Source organism: Chelonoidis abingdonii, chromosome 5 (genome assembly GCF_003597395.2).
Source record: "Chelonoidis abingdonii isolate Lonesome George chromosome 5, CheloAbing_2.0, whole genome shotgun sequence".
Lineage (NCBI taxonomy): Eukaryota > Metazoa > Chordata > Testudines > Testudinidae > Chelonoidis > Chelonoidis abingdonii.
Window position 1 is genome coordinate 93,312,817 of NC_133773.1, and position 23,593 is coordinate 93,336,409.

General features: G+C 42.5%; 1 protein-coding gene across 4 annotated transcripts in view; it reads left to right on the forward strand.

Moving 5' to 3' along the window:
- The window catches only part of LNX1 (ligand of numb-protein X 1), an 85,628-nt gene that overhangs the window by 25,613 nt on the left and 36,422 nt on the right, over positions 1 to 23,593 (forward strand). For 2 of the 4 annotated variants that reach the window (XM_032774231.2, XM_032774233.2), the window contains exons 2-4: positions 12,950 to 13,191; positions 14,781 to 14,936; positions 22,089 to 22,247. In XM_032774231.2, coding sequence (XP_032630122.1) covers positions 12,950 to 13,191; positions 14,781 to 14,936; positions 22,089 to 22,247 — 557 coding nt within the window. The remainder of the gene's footprint in view (positions 1 to 12,949; positions 13,192 to 14,780; positions 14,937 to 22,088; positions 22,248 to 23,593) is intronic. The other 2 variants (XM_032774232.2, XM_032774234.2) reach the window with 1 other exon arrangement.

Consider the following 23,593-nt stretch of genomic DNA (forward strand, 5'->3'; position numbering starts at 1 on the left):
GGAACAGCTACCCACAGTGCACCGCTCCTGAAATCGATGGTAGCTTTGGACCATGGACGCAAACAATCGATTTCGTGATCCCACTGTGGACGCGCTAAACCGATTTTATTAGATCTGTTTTGTAATATCGGTTTAAGCTAATTCGAAATAATCGTGCAGCGTAGACGTACCCTCAGTGTCCCACTGGAGCTCTTAATTGTCACTGGAGCCAATGGCCTTGGATCACTTTGTGCTTACATGATGTGGCTAGTTCCTCCACTGTGTAAATTTTAGGAGGAGGTGAACCATGCAGTGAATGTGCTGTTAGAGTTTATTTTCTGAGCTGCTTACTCACTTTTGAAGGAGTAGAATCATTGCAATTTTAGGAAGGTAGAGTGTTATTGTTCTCCTTTCTGAGTCAGTACTGAACCAGCATCATTTCCTACATCACCTTGGTTTTCCTTGAGGGTCTGCCATTGCTGCTTACTAGACTCAAACCAGTTTAACTTGTGATGCTAACGAAATCATGGCCTGATGTGGTATGACCGCAGGCTGATAGACTGACTGAGTCACCAAGATGTCAGAACCTGTCAGAAACAATACACTTTGAAATAATTTCAAAAGTGTCTCACTGCTTTTTTTAAAAAATAATCCAGATCCATTTTATAGCAGCAACAAGGTAAAGCAGGATGTGAATTGCTAGGTAGTGTGACTGTGAGGGATCAGTGTACACCCAGAGTCTAATTTTGAAGCACTGATCTCTAAGTTTGAGTACTTAGTTCTGCCACTGGCTATTTTGGTGCTCAGCTGCACATTTTAGTTGCATGTTTGAGTTTCCAGATTCGGAAGAGAACACCCAAACTTTAGGTACTGAAAACTGGACTCACCATTTGGACATAATGCTATATTGTGTTTAAAAAAATCTTTTTAAATATTTCTCTCTCTCTATTTTTCTTTTCTGTACACTGTATTTTAATTGGAAAGAGAGTAAATGGGCTAATACAATTTGTACTGAGTTAGTATGGTGTCAGTCGCTTACCTTGGAATCTTTGTTAACTAAATGGGTGTACTTTAAAAAAAGACTAGTGAAAGTTTTTTTTTGTTTTTTGTTTTTTAATTTATAATCATACGTAAAGGGGCCGATTGTCTAACAGGCCTGAAGTGACTAAAGGAAAGGGAGGGGTGTGTGTGTGTGTGTGTGTGTGTGTAATATATATTCCCCAGAAAATCCTCAGTGTATGGAGGTGAAGAGTGGTTTCCAGGAGTAACTTTGATCAAAGTGTAATTGACATAGTGTTAGAGACTTTTTTTTCCTAAAATTGCTGTTTAACGTTTCTATAACATTAGCACTAAGAGCTCCAGACCAGAAACTGGCTTCCATTGTGCTAGGTGCTGTACAAAGGACAGTTCTAAAGAATCAGTAACTATTTTTTATCCATTACTTAATTTACAGTTTAACTGTAACTTTCATTCTAGGAAGCATGAAAGAAAATAAGCATTGCCAGCAAGATTAGGAATGTAAAGGGAAACCATCTGGGCAATTTAGGCCCAAATTTTAAATGTTTCAAACAAATGTTATGAATCCTAACTTCAATAGATGTGTTTCCATGACTTCTTAATTTCAGTAGTGAAGGAATTTTCTTTGATTAAACTTTACTAGCATGGTACAGTGTGTTGGGCACTGGACTAGAAATCAGGAGACCTATATTTTATTCCAAGCTCTGTCACTACTTTTCTCTCTGCAACTCTGGGAAAGTCATTTCATTGTCACATGCCTCAGTTTCCCCATCTATAAAAGAGGGGTACATATACTTTCTAAAGTGCTTTGTTCTATAGATAAAAAGCATAACTTATGAGCTTTACCATCTGCTCTGATATTCACTTTTCTCCCATATCTCATGCCCTCCCTTCTGACCTGATCCTATTCACATTAAAGTCAATAGCAGGATTATGCTCTCACTTCTTGGGTAAGTAAATACCTTATATTACCAACAATTCTGTTATTATGAAAAAAAATAGAAATTTAAAAGGAGAATGCATTTTGTAATTTTTACAGAGTAATCCATGTTACTTACCATGTAAGCTTTCAGTGGACTATAATCAATATACCTGTGATATTTGTACAAAGACTGAACAAGGGCTTCTCAAACCTTTATATTTGGTTTTGTCCTGTGTGCATTTTAATGGATGATCAGAATACCTCACCAAAATGCCACACTATTTCTTCTTTGTTGTTGTTGTTTTAGCATATTCCAGGGGATGTTTTTAATCTCATTAAACCATCACCAAAGGAGATTTTGCCTACCCAATAGGCATGAGAATAAAGGAAAGTTGTAATTCTGAAAATCAGCAGCTCACAATATCACACTTAACCAAATCCTCTTCCAGTGATAATCACAGCAAGAGCCCTGGGCAGTTGTTAGGACCGGATACCAGCATGAGTCTTTACTACAGTTAGATGAGCAAGGTCTGCTGCTGGATCTGTTAGGTCCACAGAACCTCCAGTGTGATGAGAAGTTTATTCCGTAATGTGACTTAATGTACTTTTTATTTCAGTGTCAATACTCATTTATGTTAAAAGCAATGAAACTAAAGCTATGTAGTAAGCCAGGAAATGTTCTGTTTCCCCCCTACAAGAAGCCCCTGCTGGTTCAGGGTTTTGTGCAAGACACTCTGTTTCATTTACATTTTAAACTGTTTTTGCTCGTTGTTAAAGGTCAGATCATGAAGTCAACAGGTCAGGAGAATTACTTTTTAAAGTAACAAAATGTCAAAAATGTATTTTTAACATCCTATGATGATCCTTTCCCCACCCACTCCTATCCACACACGCACATGTGCAACGCTTCCATGGGTACCTGAGTTACATCTTCATTTTTACCACCTTTTTATCAGAGGCCATTTTCTGACCTTTGCTGGCATGAAGCAGATCCTCTTTCAGAATTTTTAGTCTCTACTAAGATGCCCGGAGTGGAAATCTGAATACTTAGCCTGACCTAAAAGAGGCCTTGGGGGATCTGAGGGTTATTAAGGTCAGAGGCAAGTGTCACTAAATCCAGACTTCTGGGCTGCTATTTACACCTTTTGATTTGCTGGAACATGGTGTTAAGACAGTGTTCATTGTTTGTCATAATATGCCTGGGGCTGCTGTCAAAAATCTCCAACTACTTCAGGCAGCATGTTAGTAAAAATAAGATCCTGATTGGGAGCTCCCTGAAATTGGATGTGATGCTTTTATATTTCAAATCTGGATGCTTATATTCTTGTTTTATGACAACAATAGCTTAAAAACAGACATTTTGATCTCAGCTGAGTTGATGTGTTTGGTCTGTTACTTGATGGGTATTTTACTTGCTATAGCCAAGGAAATTTTATGTAAAGTATGTACAGAATTAATGTGATAAGATACAAAATATTAATCTGCCGACACAAAAAAGGTTGAAATAAAACTATTTACAAGTGCGCTTTTTCCATCCTGCCCCACACCACAGACAATAACCTCTCTCTCAAAACTAAATGCCAACACTGGAGAAGCAAAAATATGTTGCCACCCACTAACCTGCTTTAATGCGAGATGTGTGTTTTGTTATTGTTTAAAGGCTTTGATTTTTATAATCAAAACACAGATAAACCCACAACTCATTAAAAAAAACAAACCCTCCCCCTCCCTAATTTATTATTTGGCAGGTTTATGAGTTGTATTGGTACTGCTAGTGCCAACATTGTCTTCTCTGTTATACAGTTTTCTTACTTTTGAAGTACGGTAGAAGGGGAAGATCATGCTGAGATATTCTTGAGGTTTCTGGGTAACTAGTTATTGTTGTTTAAATATAATCAAATGATCAAAACACTGAACAACAAACATGAAAAATACATCAATAAATTAACAGATTTGTGGCTGCGTTTTAACATCTAGTACAGGATGAACCCCTCCATGCAGCCTGAAGAACACAGTATCACTATAGCAGATTATATGAGTTATGAGGCACATAATTGCAGTACTTTGGAAATTTCACTTGGTCTTCTCTTGTTGTTTTTGCACCAAACAACTTGATTTGGCCAGTATAAAAAAGTAGAGCCATTGTATAAAAGTTCTGATTTTGATTAGGCTCTTTTGCAAATAAAACATGGACCCCCTCAGTTAAAATCTGAAACCATCACAATTTTGAATGATCTGCCGTCTCACTAAGTGTGGGGCTCATTTGCTATTGAAAGGATTGTGTTCATCATTTTATTATTATAAGACAAACCTGATAGGCAGGATTGCCTACTTAATACCAGTGCTTGTTCTCTGGAGGCTCCTGGAAGGATTCAGAAACCAGATGTGAAGTTGACAGCTATTAATGGGGAATATTTAAGCATGTGGAACTGTCCAAATGCCAAGTTAACTCCTTGTGGAGATGTACACATAATCTACAGTACATATCTTCTATATTTAATCATTGACGGAGATGGGAATGTTCTAGCACTCTGGGACCACTGATGTTTAATGAGCAATACAGGCTTTCCATCATCCAATCTTTTGGGGGCAGATTTTGTTTAATTAGTGTTTTCAGGTCTTCCTCTTGAAATGACGTATTTGTCAGAAAAATCCTAGCTTTTATTTCATTTCTAAAATGTCTTGTAGAAAATGGCCCAATCCTGTGAGGTAATAATACAAAGTTCCACCATGATTGGGGTCCACAGAAGTTGAGGGTTCTCAGCACTTCTCTGGGTCAGGCCCATTAGCATATTTTTAGGATTGGTGGCTTGCTATGAAAGGGGTCACCAGTGCAAAAGTTTGAGAACCACTGAACTAAACTGTAGCTAGCAATTTAAAACTCCCCTTACAGATTGATGATACTACTACCATCAAATTGTTTCCTTTTAACTCAGACGACAGGCCTAAAGATAGGCATAGAATCATAGAAAGGACAATGTTCATTATCTCTTTTTTGTGGCCTTCACAATGGGCTGGTCTTCGCTTCAGGAAGATGAGGCTGCTACAATCGATTGCAACAAGGGTTGATGTAGCAGGTCTAGTGAAGACCCAGTAAATCAATGGCATAGCACTCTCCGGTCAACCCCGGTACTCCAGCTCCCCAAGAAGAGGAAGGGAAGTTGAGCAGAGAGTGTCTCCGGTCGACGCAATGCAGTGAAGACATCGGAGTAAGTCAACCTAAGCTATGTCACATAGCTGGAGTAGCGTAACTTAGGTTGACTTACCCCAGTAATGACAACAAGCCTAATGTTTCTATATCTTGTCGCAACACAGAAGTATTGCTGTCCAGAACAACCGAGGGAGAACACAAATCTGCAATTAACCTTGGCCACCGGTCAGTGTTCTAGTTACTTTGTGACTTGCCCATGCTAATCCAGGATCCTACTTTCCTTTCCAGCCCTCTTTTTCATCCATAAATCAAGGAGCTGAGTATTAGTCACAACAAGAGAGAAAATTAGTACTGGCATGTAGCTATTGCATGTCTCTCTCTCTGTTTGGAGAGCCAAACACGGCCATATGGAAAGAAAAGAAAGCTTAAACAAATATGATTTCACTTAAGCAGCCGACTCCATTCATGGCTAGAGAAACATGTTTGCTTAGTTCTGTCTTCTATTATCTCAGCAGTGTCATCGTAAGTGAAACAGGGATATTTGAAAGTGAAGAGATGCCACTGCAGATTTTATTGCAAGTTTGAGGTTTTTCTTCTTCTAGGGACAGTGTGTTAATCTGAAGTGAGATTGCTGGAGTCTTGCTGATTTATGCCTGCCACAGTTATTTAGGGTACAGATTTAGTGTTCACACTTAAAGAGCTTTGGCTGTCTTTTAACGTCTTCTGGTAGAATTAGAAGATGTCTTTCACATTAGAACACAGTGCCAGTCTGCCACACCTTAAACCTCGCCATCCATCTATATATTAGGAGAAATTGTTCTCTGAAACAAACCAGTTGGCTGGACCCTGTTAACTGTCTGTCTGTAGCAGAATAAACATCAGCGATTTGGGATGGCCAGAGAACGTGTGGTATAGTTTTAAGTAAAAGAAAGTACTTCGGCACCGATTCAGCAATTGGTTCCATGTTGGTGTGCCTCGTGCAGAGTCTCATTTTCTCCAGTGGAGCTTCATGCAAGTGTAAGGGTCTGCCCCTGCAGATCCATTTGCAGGACTGGGGCCTAGGTGTGTAATTAACTGAACCTTGGTCGCATGGTAAAAATACTCCGATTTCTAGTTTAGGGTTAGTCTGGTCTGTCTTGTTGCTAAGCAGTGTGCTCTCTGCTGTGAATCTCTTACATCATCAACTACCTGACATTGGTTTAAAACATAAAGTCCCTAACAATATTGTGACTTATGCACTCCTGTGTTCACACCCTGCATACTACTGCAATAATGTTGGTATAAAATATGCCTTCTGAGGTATCATTTGAAAACTAATAGCACACTGATTATTAATATCATTGTCAAATGCATGGGTTAACATTATGTATGAAATTATAAATGTCCCCTGTAGGATGTTACTAGAACATGTTTAAGACCAAACAACCTACCCTAGGTAAAGGTGATAAAGAGGTCTGTCCTAGACAAAGGATTGCAGGTTTACCTCAATTTACATATTAGCAGTAAACAAAATAATCAAGCTAAACTGGCCAGTGTTATCCTGAGCCTGAACTCGAGAGAGGCAGGAGACTGAATCCTCAGGAAGTGTTCCTCACTTGTAAGAAAGACAAAGACATCCCTTTGGGGATATAAAGAACAGAGAGAGAAACTCCTTCATTTTCCTTCACCTTAGCAATTTGATCTCTGTGATGGAAAGTTGGAAAGAATACTGTGGATGAGAGAAACCATCTTTAACAAAGATTGTGTCTTGATAGATTTTAGTCTTTTAGATGCTTGTTTTCACTTTAATTTGCTTGTAACCATGTCTATCTTTATCTTTTTTACTTAGTATCACTTAACTATGTCAGTTTGTTAACAAACTTGTTTTATTTTTACTATAAACCTATTCAGGGCTGTGTTTGAAGGGGAGAGTGTGTTTATCCCAGTTAACGAGCGGTAGTGTACTTACTCTTTAAAAGAGCAGTGAACTTAATATCTTCAGTGAATATATGGTGATAGGTGCTGTGCATTGCAGAGAAACATCTCTGAGAAGCTCAGGGGCTGGAGTACACAGGGCTGGATTTCCAATTAGGTATAGTAGGCACATGCCTAAGGGCGCTGGCATTCTAGGGGCACCTAAAAGTTAAAAATGGGTTAAAAGTTAAAAGGTTAATATGTACAGCTCCCCTGCGTGTGGCCAGGCTCCTGGCACTGGTTGGTGGCTGCCCAGTCTGTTAGGCTGGAGCAGAGTGAGTCAGCCTGCCTGGAGACTCTGTGAGGCGTGGGCAGGTGAGGTGGCTACTTGAAGGTATCAGGAATGTCCCAGCCCTTCCCAATCTCGGCCAACCCACTGCCTCTGCCCTGTGCTGGGAAGGGAGAGGGAAGGGCATGGCCAACACCCCATTCACTTGCACAGGCAGAGACAGAGCATGGCTGCCATGCCAGGCTGTGGGAGGGACAGAAGACGCGCAGGGACCACTCTCCATGTGGAGAAGTACAGTCTCCCCCTTGTACCTTGCCTGGGGCAGGTGGGCTGAGTACCAGACTGGGAGCAGTGTGCATGGCAAAGGGTCTCGTGCCTTTCTGGGAAGGCTGTGTTTATATTTCTTTTCATTTCATTTTTTAAGGAAAATACGAAGGTCAACTGTAGGCGCTGGGGCGGGGAGGGAGACACTGAAAAGATATAAATCTGACCCTGAGCCCACTAATTGTTTCCTGCTAGGCCAGGTTGGGGCAAGGAGAGCCTGGTGGAGTTGGCTGGTGAGGATGACCAATGGGGGTGGCAGGGATCTGACACATAGTTTTCTCTCCAATAAAATTCACTCTAGCTGAGGCAGAGGGGCAACGGTGCCTCACAGCTTTGAGTATCCCCAGCAGCATGTTACAAATACCTTCTGTAGTAATAATAAATACTTACTTAGCAGCGTCTGCTATTAAATCCTGAATCCTTGTAACATATCCATGACGTAGGAAGATAGTAATCAGAGATGGGCAAATAATTCAGAACAAACATTTTGTTTGTTTGATTGTGGAATGTTCACTGGGCGATTTTGCAACATTTTGAAATTGGTTATTCCAAATTCTTCACATCTGTTTTATTTCCTGAACAAATAACTTGTGAATGGTTTGTTGTCATGAGCAAAGCTGGTTGGGAATTTTTAACTGCAACAATTTTCTGACAAAAATGCCTTTTCTGCGAATCCGAAAATTTCCACAGGAAAACTTTCATTTTGGGGGGAAAGTCCATTGGGAATATTGACATGATGGCTCCCTGGCTTCTGCCTGGAACACTCTTCTAAATTTCTGTTTGGTGGAAAACTAAATGAACCGAAGCTTTCTAGGAGAGCAGCCGAGGCTGAGCTCTCTGACTTGCTGCCTCCCTGGCTCTCAGCCTGTCCCCTACCCCAGGGCCAGAGAGACAAGGGTGCACTCAGTACATGACAGTTTTTTTGCAGGAAAGGATTTCCATTTTCCAGCCATTTTCCCTGATCCACTTGTGATCAGGGACGGCTCCAGGCATCAGCACGGCAAGCGCGTGCTTGGGGTGGCAAGCCACTGGGGCGCTCTGCCGGTTGCTGTGAGGGTGGCAGGCAGGCTGCCTTTGGCGGCTTGCCTGTGGAGGATCCGCTGGTCCCATGGCTTCGGCGGACCTCCCGCAGGCGTGCCTGCTGAGGGTCTGCTGGTCCGCCGAAGCCACAGGACCAGCGGACCCTCTGCAGGCAAGCCACCGAAGGCAGCCTGCCTTCCGTGCTTGGGGCGGAAAAATGCCTAGAGCAGCCCCTGCTTGTGATGTAGACCTTTCAGGGCCCAAAATGGGGGCCCTGGTTCTCCACTCACAGTTCCCCTTAACTAAAAAAGGCAATGTCTGTCTGGGTGTTGGAAAGCAAGGATTTAGAGGACTTCTCTGAGGACCTTTTAGGGCATAAGATGGGATAGCTGCACCCAGTTTCCAGAGCACACAGGAAAAGGCCAGTCTGCTAGAAGGGGCTGCAGCAGTGAGGAAAGCTCTCCACTCCCTGAGGGGAGTCCTTACAAACTTAGGTACTTTTTATTTTGCTGGTTTTGTTGTGAGCCTTGTTTTGGAATAAGCAGCCCCCAAGATCTGAGGGCCGTCAGTGGACACATTTACTTTTTGCTGGCTCTTTAAAATACTTAACCGGGCCACTGTTCCTGAGAAGAGTTTTTCTTCTACCCCTTCTCCTTCTGTTTGAGAGAGAACTCTGAAACTGGCCTCTGCCACAGGAGGTAGGAGCCAAACTCTGAAATGTACACAAGGTGGTTAGATACTAAGGTATGTGGTATTGTTTCTGTTCCCCAATTGGATGACTTATGTCACAAGCCAGCACCAAATGAATTTCTAATATTACAATCAAATATACACCTCGCTGGAGATACATTTTTGGTGCATATTCAAGCTTTAAGACTTGCTTCTCCAGGGTATTTGTGTTAGGACCGCTTGACCACTTGACTGTTCACGGCAAGCAAACGCTAACGGGTCACTGTAGCGAGGGCCCCCGCCTCCCCCACGCTCCTGAAGGGAATAGGCCAGGGAAGCTGCGGCCCCGGGCGGAGGCCCTGCCACCTATCCCAGCCCCCCGGAAGTCAAGGGGCGGGACCGGAAGTCCAAGGCCCCCTCCACCTGTCCCCGCCCCCAGGAAGTCAAGGGGCGGGACAGGAAGTACAAAAGCCCGGCCCCAGCCCTCAGTTAGGGGGAGGCTGCCAGAGAAGGCAGACGCTGAGGCCCGAGCTCCCACTGGGCCCGGCTTACCCCATGCCCGGTATCCGGAGGGGTACTGGCCTGACCTCCCCTGGGGCCAGTACCCAGAGCAGCCGGCGGAGCCCTCTGACGCTCGGCCTGTGGAGGACTGGACCGGACCGCCCGAGCCCCGGTACACCGAGGAGTGGACCGGACTGCCTGACCACCGGTACCCTGAGGAGTGGACTGGACCTCCCACCGCCAAACCTGCTGAGGAACCCATGGCTTGGGACCCCCGGACGATGCTGGCGAAGGGCAGGTACCCAGTGAGGGGGAGGTTGGAAGTGGCCCGGGGGCAGCCGACTCCTGTCTGGCTGCAGACTCGCCTGAGCCCATGTCAGTGTGTGTCGGTCAGGATCCCCCACTGACCGTCAGCGGCGCTGACCGCTGCTAGGGCCCCGGGCTGGAGCGCAGTGGAGTGGGAGGGCCTGCGTTCCCCCTGCCACCCCTTCAAGGGTGGCAGACTCCCCCTCCCTTTGCCTAAGGAGACCATCTGCAGTGGTGGCCTCTCGCTCAAGCCCTGCTGCAGGACATGAGCCTAACTGTGTGTGTTGCCCCGCCCTGCCCAAGGGTCTGGGCTCATATATACTGTTGCCTTATCGCTCAGCCCTGCTGCAAGGCCTGAGCCTAACTGTGTGTGTTGCCCCGCCCTGCCCAGGGGCTTGGGCTTATGTATATGCTGTTGCCCGTCGCTCAGCCCTGCTGCAGGGCCTGAGCCTAACTGTGGGTGTTGCCCCGCCCTGCCCAGGGGCTTGGGCTTATATATATACTGTTGCCTTACCGCTCAGCCCTGCTGCAAGGCTTGAGCCTACCTGTGTGTGTTGTCCCTCCCTGTCCAAAGGCCTGGGCTTATATAGACTCCTGGCTTCGTGCCCAGCCCGACCGACAGGGCCGGAGCCTCCTACTAACTGTTGTTGGCCCCCTCGGCACCCCAGCAAGGGACGGGCCCCAGGCCGATGAACTGCGGTGAGCCGGTGTGGCTCCCCTCCACCCCCCGTGTAGGAGGGTTGAGCCCCGGTCGTGCCCTACTACAGTCACAAATACGGTCAAAAGGGAAACTGCTTGTCAGTTCAAATAACTAGCCACCAAAAAAACTTGTCCTTTGTCGATCAGCTCTCATGAGTATTGAAAAGATGAGTAAGCTGAGGCAGCTTTCGGCCCAAGAGGGAATTGATATCAGAACCAGTGTCACGACAATTGGGATAAAACATGATTTAGTATTACAGTAACCATTTTTAATTCTCTCTCTCTTAAAAATACCACTGTTGTAAGCTGAATTAAAATACAGTACTGAAATGAACACACCAAGTTCTGTAACTTGTCTGCCTCCCATCGACACCTCTCCTGCATGCCCAAAAATATCTCCATAAGCCATTTCTATTTCATGGGCCTCTGTTCCATGTATTACAGTTTCCCTGATGCATACTCCACCAGCATCATGTACTGTATGTATTATGCATTCCTCTATGTGTGCGCCACATATTACAAAAGGCTTTGTGTCCCTAAGGACTTCTGCAGCTATTTCTGGGATTGCATCCTAGAGGGCGTTTATATGAAAGTCATCAGTTAACCTTAGCTATGAGGAAGATATAATAGTAACAGTAAGTAGGGCAAGCTCATTAGGCAATGATTAAAAAGCAGAATTCATTACAATGAACATGTTTGTGATGGCTGCAGTAGTTGGGTAGAAATGACGCTGGAGAAAAGTGACAGGCGCTGTTCCCTTGAACCCCCATGGTTCTGTGGTTAGTGTGTGACTCATTAAATATGGAATTACAGAACTCTTCTTTCTTCAGGCAGTCCTAGGAGTTTTGAAAGCAACTGTGTATGTGTGGTCCTGGTTCTGTCATATAGGATCAATCACACACAGACAATAGGCTCTGAAAATAAGTATATTTAAAATTGAAAGATATGTATTTTTATCTACTATGATACCACATCTTTAGCTACCCTTGATTTATTATTCTTTTTTTTAAAAGAATAAATGTGTCTGTTAACTAGTAATGGGCTGACATGGATTTGATTGCTGCCATGCTTAGGATTCAGGGTTTGGATTTTTATTTGTGAGAACAGGGTGGATCCGAATTTGGATTGAGCATCTAACCCCAAATAACAGCTATATCCATTGAACAACTGTCATCACCCTCTCCTGGGCCTCCACTCACCACTGCTATATTCTGGGTGGGACTCTCAGACCTCCATCCTCTCCTGGGCTCTTATGACGGCGGCTGGCCACTGCCTACTGTCTCTTGGGCCTTGTCTAGACCGGGGTGGAAAAGATGTGTTTTTTACAGTTGTTTGTCCAATGGAGTCACTTAACTCAACTGAGAACCCTACATAAACACCAGTGTAGACACAGTTTAAAATAGTTTAATTTTTTGATCTAAAGGTGTTAAACTGTGTCTCTGTTACTCTGAAGTAGGTTCAAGTTAGTTAGGTCTGGATCTGATGTTCCACTGTTGAATACACCCATACAGGCGTATTGATATTAGAAGTTCTGGCTCATCGATACTGTTAGCCCAAATTTGAAGTAGGTGCTGTCAAGGAAGAGGTTTAAAAGGAAAGAGGGGAGGGAGAGATGTCTTCTGCGGACAGAGAGGTGCTGCTACGCTAACAGAATGACAGCTCCTCTGACAGAGAATATTTGTCATGGTGAGGAGCTCACAAAGGCACTGTGTGTGTGGCTTTTTCTTTCACAAACATAAGCTGACACAAACAAGCTTTCAAGCCTCACACTGGTCTCTTTCATTAATTGCACACAAAGGACAGATTATAGATTTTGGTCTTTGATTTTATCAGTCACCTGCTATGCCTGTATCTTCCGTTTATGCTCAGTAAAACTACAGCTACCAACAGGCTGTATCTATCTAATTGTCTATTGTAGTAGATTTCTCAAGTAAAATAATAATTTAACTAATTATTCAGTGGCATCTATTCAATTTCTTTTAATTCTGTGAAACCTCGACAGGGCTGACATTTTCCCACATTGTTTGGTGTCTGTTTCATAGGTCAAGAAAAAGATTTAATTGCAATCGTTACCCTTGGTATTGTTAATCATTTGTCAGTGTCAGACACTCTGTTCTAAGCAGGTAATGTTTTAAATGCAACTTTTACTAATATATCCTTTTCCTTTGCTTTGCCTTAGATGTAAAGGAGCATCCCATTATGGCCTTACCAAGGAACGAAAGAGACGTTCACAAGATGACTCTCCAGACTGTAGTGCCACTTTAACCATAGCAGCTCTTGGCCCAGAGCTCTCCACAGCTGCAGCGATTGCCTTAATGACAGATGAGCCAGGCCTAGTTAATCCAGCCTTCAGCCTTGCCTCAGAAGACAACCAGTCAGGGAGCAGTTCTGGGGACCCCAGTAGGAGCAACCGAAACAGAAGTAAGAACTAACTAGGATGGTCTCTGAGGCTAGGGGGCGCCTCTCTGAAATTAACTTTGTCGAATGCTTTAAAAATGTCAGAAAGCAGAGAAACATGTTTGTTTTCTGTAATAACCCTTTTTTGTATTTGTCTTGTTCAGGCGTGCTCCCAATAAACCAATATATTTAGAGTGACAAATGCATTCAGCAATATCTTGAAATGAACCAATGGTTTTATGGGTATAAAATTTTCCCAGGGAAATGGAGGAGTGTTTGCCAACATTCCAAGATGATGAAGCTCAGAGGAGCTGGCATTGCTAAAACGAACCACAGTAATGAACTAGCCACACCAAAAATTCTTTCCCTATTTTTTCCTCCCCTGCCAAACCCCAGTGAGTGTAGCATATTGGAAAAATGCAGTATGACCAAAGGTAGTCATCAAGAAGTATAGCCAGTAAAAAGAAGAGTATAGTACAGGTAGAACTAGTATTTGTGGAGGCATGGGAGCCAAAAGGAGTTTGTCTTGGGAGGCCAGATGCAAGGCTACAAAGGAAAAATTTAAACTGAGTTGAATTAGAATTCCAAGACCAATGCTTTGGTCTTGAGAGCATGCAGTGGGCGGGCAGATGGAAAGATGGGGAGAGAGCACCAGAATCAAAGACCTTTATCATAGAATTGAACCCTGCTGTTTTGGTTCGGCTGGGGGTGGGGAGTTAAATCTGATTTTGGGGGGTTATGTACCACTAGATGGTGATGCACAGTACGCTTATCGTACTGAAAGATACAGAGTAAGAAGTGCCATGCATACCTATGGCCCTGTAGAAATCAGAAGAGTCTGTATTTCAATTATTATACATTTGTACTGTCTTGCTAGTCCCTTTTGCTCTTTTTTCCCCCTCCTTCATATTATTTTTTGCTCAATTTTAAAAACCTTTTAAAAAAGTTCTTTAGCCTGTTTTAGAACTGGGACCCCTTTTGGTTTCTCACCTCCCTAATTATTATTCGTGATCAGGAGGATGGAATGCCATATGGCTAGCATTCCTGACACTTCTTATTTTAGCCATTAAAATATAAGGCACTGTTGGAGTAGGGGGTTGGAGGGTCCACCATGATGGCTTTGCAGCAGTTCCATATGCTGCTTCCATAGCAGACTTAGCAACAGCCTCCAATTTCTCTCCTGCTGGCTAGTGGAACATACCCAGCTCATTTGTTGTGGCACTAGCCCTTCACCTTACAGGCATTTTCCCCTAGCCGATCCACGGTATGGCTTTGGCTTTGAATAGTGCTGTTCACAGGCCACTACCCCTGGAAAGTAATGCTACATTTATGGCTGGCTAAACGGATGGAGTTAAAGATCCTGGGGTACCACAAGATAGCAATCCTTCAAATTAAGCTTAATGAATTCTCAGGCCTGAAACTCTATTTGGGGCCAGATACAACGTAAGGGAAGCCATATGCAGCGAGGAGGAGAAGGAGAAGCAACAGCAGCCTTGGTGTCACCACCACCTTTGCCTTCCCTGCACATAGCTGCGGTTACAGAAATGACATGGTTCTGTTGGTTGTACAACCAAAGCTGCTGCATTCTATTTATTTTTCTCTCTCTGTTGCAGGTCAACCCTTCGAACGTTCCACTATAAGAAGCAGGTCTTTTAAAAAAATTAATCGAGCTTTGAGTGTCCTTCGAAGGACGAAAAGCGGCAGTGCCGTATCCAACCAGGCTGACCAGGAAAGGGAGTGTGTTGAAAACTGTCTTGCTGCAGAGGAAGGTAAGACTTTGTTCAGCCTGTGTATTTTTCTATATACCATGACGGGGTGGGAACCCCACTCACATGATGATTTAACACCCAGTCTTACATAAATAATAACAGAAGTACTGTATTGTGTGACTGCAGTGCCTGGGAACCTTAGTCATGGATTAGTTTGTGTTTTTAAAATACTTCATTGTTTTATTTTTTTAAACATGTAGCAGCCAAACAAGGAGAGGGAGAACTTAGAGAGATGTGGAATCCATTGGGGCTTTTCTGGCAACAGAACATGTGCTACAGAGACAAGGGTGGCCTAGTGTTTAAAACATGAGGTTGGAAGTCAGGACACCTGAATTCTGTTATTGGCTCTGCCCCAATTCACTCTGACTTTGGACAAGCCACTTATCCAGTGTGTGTCTCAGTTTCCAATTCTATAAAATGTGGATAGTACCTACTATACATCTCACAGGGGGTTGTAAGGCTTCATTGATGTTTTTAAGCGTTTGCAAGTCTGTAGGTGGAAGGTATTTTACAAAGGTAAAATATCATCATCAGTGTTCCAGCACTTATGTTTGATATTTGGTGGCAGAAGTGTGCTAAGATGGTCAGACAGGAGACACTGCAAGAGCATTGTGCTCTGTCATAAGGAAATAGGGAGAAGTTACTATATGCTATCGGTCAGTGACAGGGAGGGGTGGAAAATAATGCTTAGCACTTGATAGGCTCACAGCACTACATAAACATTAACTAATTGCTCTGCACCATATGCCAACCCCGCAGCCATCAGGATGGAGGGAAAATGACGATATCTTTGGAGTGATTGCCTAAATCAAGCTCATTATTTCTCTGCTCTAAACTTTAACGATGGGAACATGACACAGAATCTCTTATCCCCAGATCAGATACCCATTTGCATCTTGCTTAGGTCAATGTTTTAGGAAGACAAAGGGTCCAGTTCCCCATTGCACTACAGTCATTTGCACCTGAATACAGCAAGTGTAAAAGGCTGCCAAGTTAGAACAGTAGCATTTTACACCCACTTTGCACAGGAGTAAATGACTACACAAGGTGTATGGCAACAGAGAGCCAAGCCAACATCTTTCACCGTTTATCTGCTTGTTCCATGCAGAAAGCTCCATTTGGTTTTTGTATTTTTCAGTACTTATTCCACATACTGAGACATTATATTTATAAAGTGACTTAAAAGTTGGACTTATCTGGTTGTCATTTAACTCTAAATGCATAAACCTTTCTTTAAAGGTATTATGGTTCTGATCTTTGACCTGATGCCATCACTGATAACTTCACTGAACCAAGTAGTTTCACTGAAATTTAAAGTTAAAAATTGCAAGCAAACTTTAAAAAGCCTAGGTTTACAAAACTCTGCATGTGCTATTGCATGTGAAAAGCCATGCATGCATTTGATTATTCAATTTGCAGATATAGTTATCATAGTGATCACAGTAATTATGCATTCAAATGGCCAATCATACTATTTGCATGGACGTTACTAGAACTGTATGAACTTAAATTCAAAAAACTTATGCAGCAACTGATAGAGTTCTGGGAATCTGTCTTTAAATGCTCCGTTACATCTTGGAAACAAGCATGTAAACAAATAATTTCTTAGAATTCAAATACACCCTTCATATGAGTCTGTGATTTTGATCCTTGACAGTTCGTTACGGCAGGTCCTTTGTATAGGGGAGACTCAAAGGTTCTTGGTCATCTCTCTCTTGCTGGAGGAGAAATGGAATCCAGTTCTTTCTGAAACAATTGTAATCATCATGACAAGCAGCAGAACGCTCCAATTCTGTGAGATGTGGGGGCTCTTTCAGCTGTTCTCCATAGTCTAATCTACAGTCTGAATCTTGTTAATTGTGCTGTCACTAGGACAGACTTGGGAGATGCCTGGAGTCTGATAGCCAAACAGGTCATAGCTCTCTCCAGGCTGCATTTTCAGCCTGGTGCAGAGTCATCCTCGTTTGCTGAGTCTCTTGTCCCTTTTGGGGAGATTTTACCTTTTGGAAAGTGTGGTGCTGTGTTGGAGGAGATACCTTTCTCTTAGTGACCCATTAGCTTCCAGGCATTGCCTGTACCCTTCCAGGATCATCCTGACTGGTAAATATTGGGATGAATTGAATCCTGGCAGGATTCAAGATCTGGCTGGTTTTACCAGCATTATATTTTGTACCTCATGCTTTCACAGAGGTCAGCAGCAGTTTGGATGGTTTAGCTGCCATTATTATTTTAACTTTTTTTCTGTAGCTGTCAACTTCACTTCAATTTATTTCTAGACATATGTCCTGTGCCACTCAATGTTTAGTCAAAATGGGATTCAAAAGCCAGATAGTCTCCTGTGCTGAGCAGTTCTCAGGGCAGAAGATACTGGGGCTATCAAGGAACTAGTTATGGCTCCTTGAGTCTCAAGATGCCCCAGCCCTGGCCTCAGCCCAAGTTAGAACAGGTTAGGGGCTCCTCTAATTTGACAGCTTACTCTGATTCCCAAGGGACCATACACCAGTTGTGAATTGATGTAGCAGAGCTGCCTTCTGCCCTGCCCTCTCCCTTCTCCTTCCTGTCTCTGACATGCCCTCTGTCTACCACCACATGCCCCTTGTGCCACGGTGTTTGGGAGGTTTGGCACAGATGCCAGAGCCAGCTCTGCTAGCTTTATATTTTCACATACATCTCCCCTATTGGTGGGCTTTTCATCCGGTCAGTTGTGGCCAAATTACCCAACTTTTCCAGAGAGAGAGAGAGAGTCAGACTCTCTCTGTTTCCACCAGTGTACCTCCATTAACATCAGCAGAGAGACCCCTGATTTATGTCAGTGTGAGTGCAGAAGTAGGCCCAAAGTGTTCATGGTTTTTATGCCCATGCCATCTGAGTAGTAGAAATCGGGTTGCAGTAAAAGTTTTTGATGATGCTATTTTACTAATTAAAGGTGAGCCTTTCTGTGAGGATTTGCCATCCATTTGACAAAAGCTCAACTGAGCTTGAGTTAACGTCCATTGTGGTTGATCTGCTAGTCTGTCAGAACTCCCTCCCCTTGCCTGGCTGAGGAGTCTCTGACTGTTTTGTGTTTGTCTGTACGGGCAAGTAAGAACCTCATCTGTGATGCTTGTGCTTCCTGTAGCTGCACAGCATGAACAGCATTTAGAATAACCTCCTTGCCATAGCCCATATTGCGTTGTATAGTCTTCCTCATATGATTAGTCTGATACCATCGCTGTGGCACTGCTCTGATAATGTGAAACCGGTAGGCTAGCTGTTGTGTGCCTCAAGTGATGATTAAGGCTATGATTTTTGTCACAGAGGTCACGGAATCTGTGACTTTCAAAGGCCTCCGTGACTCCAGCCCCACTGTGAGGTACCCCCATCACCTGAGGCAGTGGGCCCCCAAGCTCCCAGCCTCATGGGCAGCAGGGGTACCCCTGCGGCTCCCCAGCCATGGGGGCAGAGGAACGCCTGCAGTTGCCTGGTGGTGGGTGCAGGGGGACTCTTAGCCGCAGTGGCAGGGGTAGGGGATCCCTGGAGCCCCCAGCTGCCGTGTGGGGGTGGGCAGGTGGACCCTGGAGCTCTGAGCCCCATGGGGGGGGGCCTAGAGCTCCTAGCCACCCATAGCTGCCTAGTCCCTTCTCTTTTTAACATGGATATTTTTAGTAAAAGTCAGGGATAGATCATGGCTTCCGTGAATTTTTCTTTATTGTCCATGACCTGTCCATGACTTTTACTAAAACATCTATGGCAAAAACTTAGCCTTAGTGATGATCTGTACTCCTCTTCATCGTGCTTTTCGTTAAGGTGGAAAGATCCACAATGAAGCAGTCTTGACTCCGTTTAGCTTGTCCTCTCACAGTTCTTTCACTCACCATGAACAAGGAGGCATTGGATAAATATTAAACACTGCTGATTGTCTCTTTAATCTGATTATATTATAGCGTCCTAGAGGCTCTCTTAGGAGTTTAATGATCAATTATAAATGGAGCTGGTAGTGCCACCTAAAGCTAAGCTTGCCTGACACTTTCCATGGTAAGCCCCTGTTTTCAGTTGCTGATAACTTCGTCAAACCCCAACCGTTTAGGCTAAAAGTTTTTAGACTTGCTCTCTGCCTCAGCCTGAAATGCTCAAAAACAAAAAGCATAAATACTGAGAAGTAAACTGGATTTTAAAAATGAAAGAATTTTAAAGAATTTAAGATATTTTTTCTGGCAATTATGGGCAAGGAAATGTTTGTTTACAATATGGCATCCAAGTTGATAGTGTTTAAATGAGAATGGTTTAACTCGTAGCATATAAGGTTTAAAAATAATTCCTACTTCATCCCTGAAATGCTAAGAGAGTCTGAAAATGCATGATTTTACATTTTGAGAAGTGAAAGAAGGTGTTGAGGTTTTGAAGTAGCCTCTCCAAGTGTGTTGCATTTAAGATGTAATTTCTTATGACTAGGTCTGTCACTGTGAGTTCCCTCAACAGTCGACTTAACTGATCAAGTACCATGAGCAAGTCAGTACAACTGTGGTGTACTCCACGTGTGTCAGTATACTCCTAGTTTGGCACCACTCTGTCTATGTTCATTTCTGTCCAACAGTGACGTATATACTTCTCATTCAAACCAGTCTACCGTATTAATTTTAAACCACCTAGGGCTAACACTAACTGTGGAAAATGTAACAGGTACTCATGCTGATGGTTTTCAGTAACAGTCATTAGTTATTCTGGGAAGCTGTAAAATAAATAGAGATTGTGATTGACATCGTGAATGACATTTCCTGCTATTTTAGATGGAATGTGTTCCACACTGCATCATTTTTGTAACTATTGTATTGTAATTATTTTATTAGTAGTAATGTGGTAGCCCCTAGGGGCCAGGACTCCACTCTGGTAGGCGTTGTACAAACAGAGAGCAAACGCATCCAGGCAGCAGGTGTATCTTGGAGTACGAGTGTGTGGTCTGAGTGTTGGCTCTTTAGAGGGCGGGAGGGGAGGGGGGAATTTACAGGGAAACTGCAGTGTTCTGTAAAAAGCATAAGAATAAAAAGAAGGTGAGTGAATAGTGAGCGGTCAGGCAAGAAGCTGTCGTCTTGACAAAGTTAGGCCTAAAAAGATTCAGGACTCATTGGAAACCACTGAAACTCCGACAACTTCAAAGCGGTTTATGCATAAATATTAAACTGGTTACTTTAAACAAATTAATTGAATTTTTTTAAATGGGTTTTACCTTAAAATAACTTTAAAATAGCTGATTATCTGAATTTTTCTCATTCCCATATGTCTCATGAGGCTTGGCTGCCTCCTAGGGACAGCAACGTTGCAGGTGGCACCCTGCAGTGAGGGACACATCTACCCTTTTCTTCTCAGCTGCAGAGGGCAGTAGAGCTGATGTGGACATTGCCAGGATGTCTGCCTCTTTGTACACTGGGGAGTTTCTTTATAGGGGATCAATACAAGTGAGTTGCTGGCAAGGCTGTGGTAGGCTGGAGTATGAGTGGTATAGAGGTTGTGGATCTTGTGCTTATGGAGATCCACCAGTCTCTACCCTTCACCCTGTAAAGAGTTATTGCAGACTCAGGGCTGCAATAATGGCTGCTGAGAAGCTTGTAGAGGTACACTCCCTGTACTAAGCCTGGCTACTTGGCTTTGGTGCAAGAGGCAGGAATTGATCCTGAGCAAGATGAGAGTCCTATTCACTGAATGGAGATACTGAAAAGATGAGAAAAAGTTATGACTTTAGGGAACTAGACTCCCCTTTTCAGCATCATGCCTGTGAGACTTGTATAGAGAAAGGAAAATAGTTTATAGAGAGCAAAAAAAGAACACAAAAAAATCAAGTTTATTCTAGTGGTGGGCCAAAACTAGAATAGTGGAGTCTAACCCGCTTTCGGTGATTTTTCAAATTAAAATCCACCACAGAAGATTGGAATTTCTGGTTCTGTTTTTGCCAAAATCTCAGAAAACAGCTGGTGGAGATCTCAGAAAGGATGGATCTTAAGCACTCTGATTCCATGGTGATGCACAAGGCACAAATACCTAGAAAAAGAGTAATCCTGCAGGATTTCCACCATTTGAGATAAATTCCTGTTTTAGCCTGCTTGTGCAAGGCAAGAATTGACTATGAAAGGGAAATGTGATTACTGACCAAATAAAACAAGTGCAATTTTACTGAGATACTATAAGATCTTAAACAATCACATCATCACTCCTACCAACCCTTCTTTGAGAAGATTGATATACCACTGGAGAAACCACAGAAGAAATAAGATGTTAAAAAAGGTAAAATCCCAAAGTAGAGATTACTTCACTGGAGAATTAAAGATGGATGGATAGATAGATCATTCCTGTCTCCAAAGTGACTGAAAATCATTAGGAAAATCAAATATTAAAGCAGATTACTAAGAACAATATGCAAGGCTCATATAACTCTAATGTAACACAGAAACCAAACTGGGTCAAACTTGTGTGTGAGAATTTATAGATCTGCGTATTTGCTAACAATTGATTATAACATTGATTATATTGCTTACATTCTGGAAACGAGGGTAAAGGAAGTGATAGCCTGCACTTGCATAGCCTTATTGAGGTGAGTAGTCCTTAGTCATGCAAAGAAACTCATTGACTTCAGTGAGCTACTCATGTGAATCAGGCCTACTAGCATGAATATAGATTTCAGCATGGAGTGCAAATTGTGTTAATAATTCAGTCTAGTCAAGCTGGGTTAAAACCTAATAGCAGACACTATTCAGCACTCATCACACCTGATGAAGTTAAGGAACAGGATATTTCCTGTTAAGGAAGTTAAGGAGCAGGATATTAGGCTAAGGAAGTTTAAGGAATAGAATATTTCACTAGCAGCATTATCAGTAGATGCATAATAAGCATATGAGTTTGCTAAATTTGAGCATTGAATTTATGCTTACATTAAGTAACTTAAATTTTGGGCATATAAAGTCTAATATAAAAATCCTGTAGCTAAAATACTAATGAACACTCAGTCGTACATCTTTTCAAGCAAACAGAGGTACTGTCTTAAACAGGAATGGCCATTCTCTACTATCTTATTTAAAACTGTAATGTCAATAATATTACATGCTGCTATCAAAGAAGTATAGCTTGAGGAAGTAGTACATAGGATATTTCTGAACACAGATGACCTTTTATTATTATTGACAGATTCAGAGTGCTCCATACCACTCCCGATGAGAAATGTACAAGAGTATGGAGAAAAATCTTCAAGCAGAGTCACCAAAAACAAGACAGAAAGTTTACTTCTTTCTAGATTCTGCCGTTCAACGATATATAAAGACTGGAAGTGTAAATGGGGAAAGAAAGGTATGAAATACTTAATGGTTTTCCTGCTCTGGAAAACCTGCTGAAAGAGGATGGGGGATACCTAATTAATTAAGAATACAATGAAAATTGGAATAAATGGGGGAACACAGATTAAGGCTCTGACCCTGCAACTAGCTATGTGTGACGCATGACTTGCATCTGTGCAAAGCCTTGTTGAGGTCAGTGAGGCTCTGTCCAGGCACAGGTATCCACCCATACGCAAGCAGTAGCTGGATCCAAGGCCTAACTCTTTCAAGTGAAATAAATATTAGTAAATTAAAAGGCCATTCTGATTTTTTTCTTGTATATTACTATTTTAAATAGGTAAAGTATATTTTAATCAACCATTTTCATAATTCATATGGACAATGAAATGAAAGTGGATAATAGATTTGTTCTGCTTAAAAGGGGGTCTAATCTGGTTAGCAGCTAGTTTTTAATCTGGTACAGTTTAGACAAACATACAGCTGAAAACCAGGCTCAAAGTAGAAATGGATATTGTGAATATAGACCATCCAGGAAAGCATTAAAGAAACCATCAGCAGAAATAAAGAGATTAATCCAGTTATTTCACCTGGATTATGGGCAGAAGCGTCTACTTTTTATAAAGAACATTCTGTATTTTACAGGATGTTCTTTACAGACATCAAACACATACAACTGAGTATAAGAGGAAAACCTGTATAATGGGCGACTGGCAAGAAAAGAGAAAATTCTCGGAGAGATTTCTTTTGTAGATTACACTTTTGATTAGAGTATAAGCAAATTAGATATTAAAATTCTTCTTGGCATATCTGCAACTAAGGCGCTGTAAAAGTTGGTAGTGAAGGAGAGGAACATGCCACTGCAAGACTCAATAGGTTACAAACTAGTTAAAAGAATTGTCTATATATGAAGCAAAGAGCCAAAACTATTTAACAATTGTTCCTGTACTCCACTTTTATGCTAGTACAACTCATCTGAAATCTACAGCAAGACTGGTGTAAAACTGGAATAACATAGTAGTGTAACAGGCTCACAGTGTTTAATTGATCAAGAGATTAATCAGTATAATTCACCAGAAAAGGTTCTGAGAATAAGATGTAGAGACAGAGTCCGATTAAAATCAAGTGGTACAATTTGTTAGAAGCTGTAACAAGTCGCCATGGAATGTGAAATTCAAGCAGTTTTTTGATCTGTTGCATTGATCACACTACAAGGATTCCGTTGGCACCTAGCTAATATAGTGATGGGGACATGAAAAATGCCTAGTACAGACTGACAAGATGGTTTATAGGTGATTAGGTACAATGAAAAATATTGGGGTTCTGATTCTCATTTTCACAATTGCCCTTTTATACCTTTCT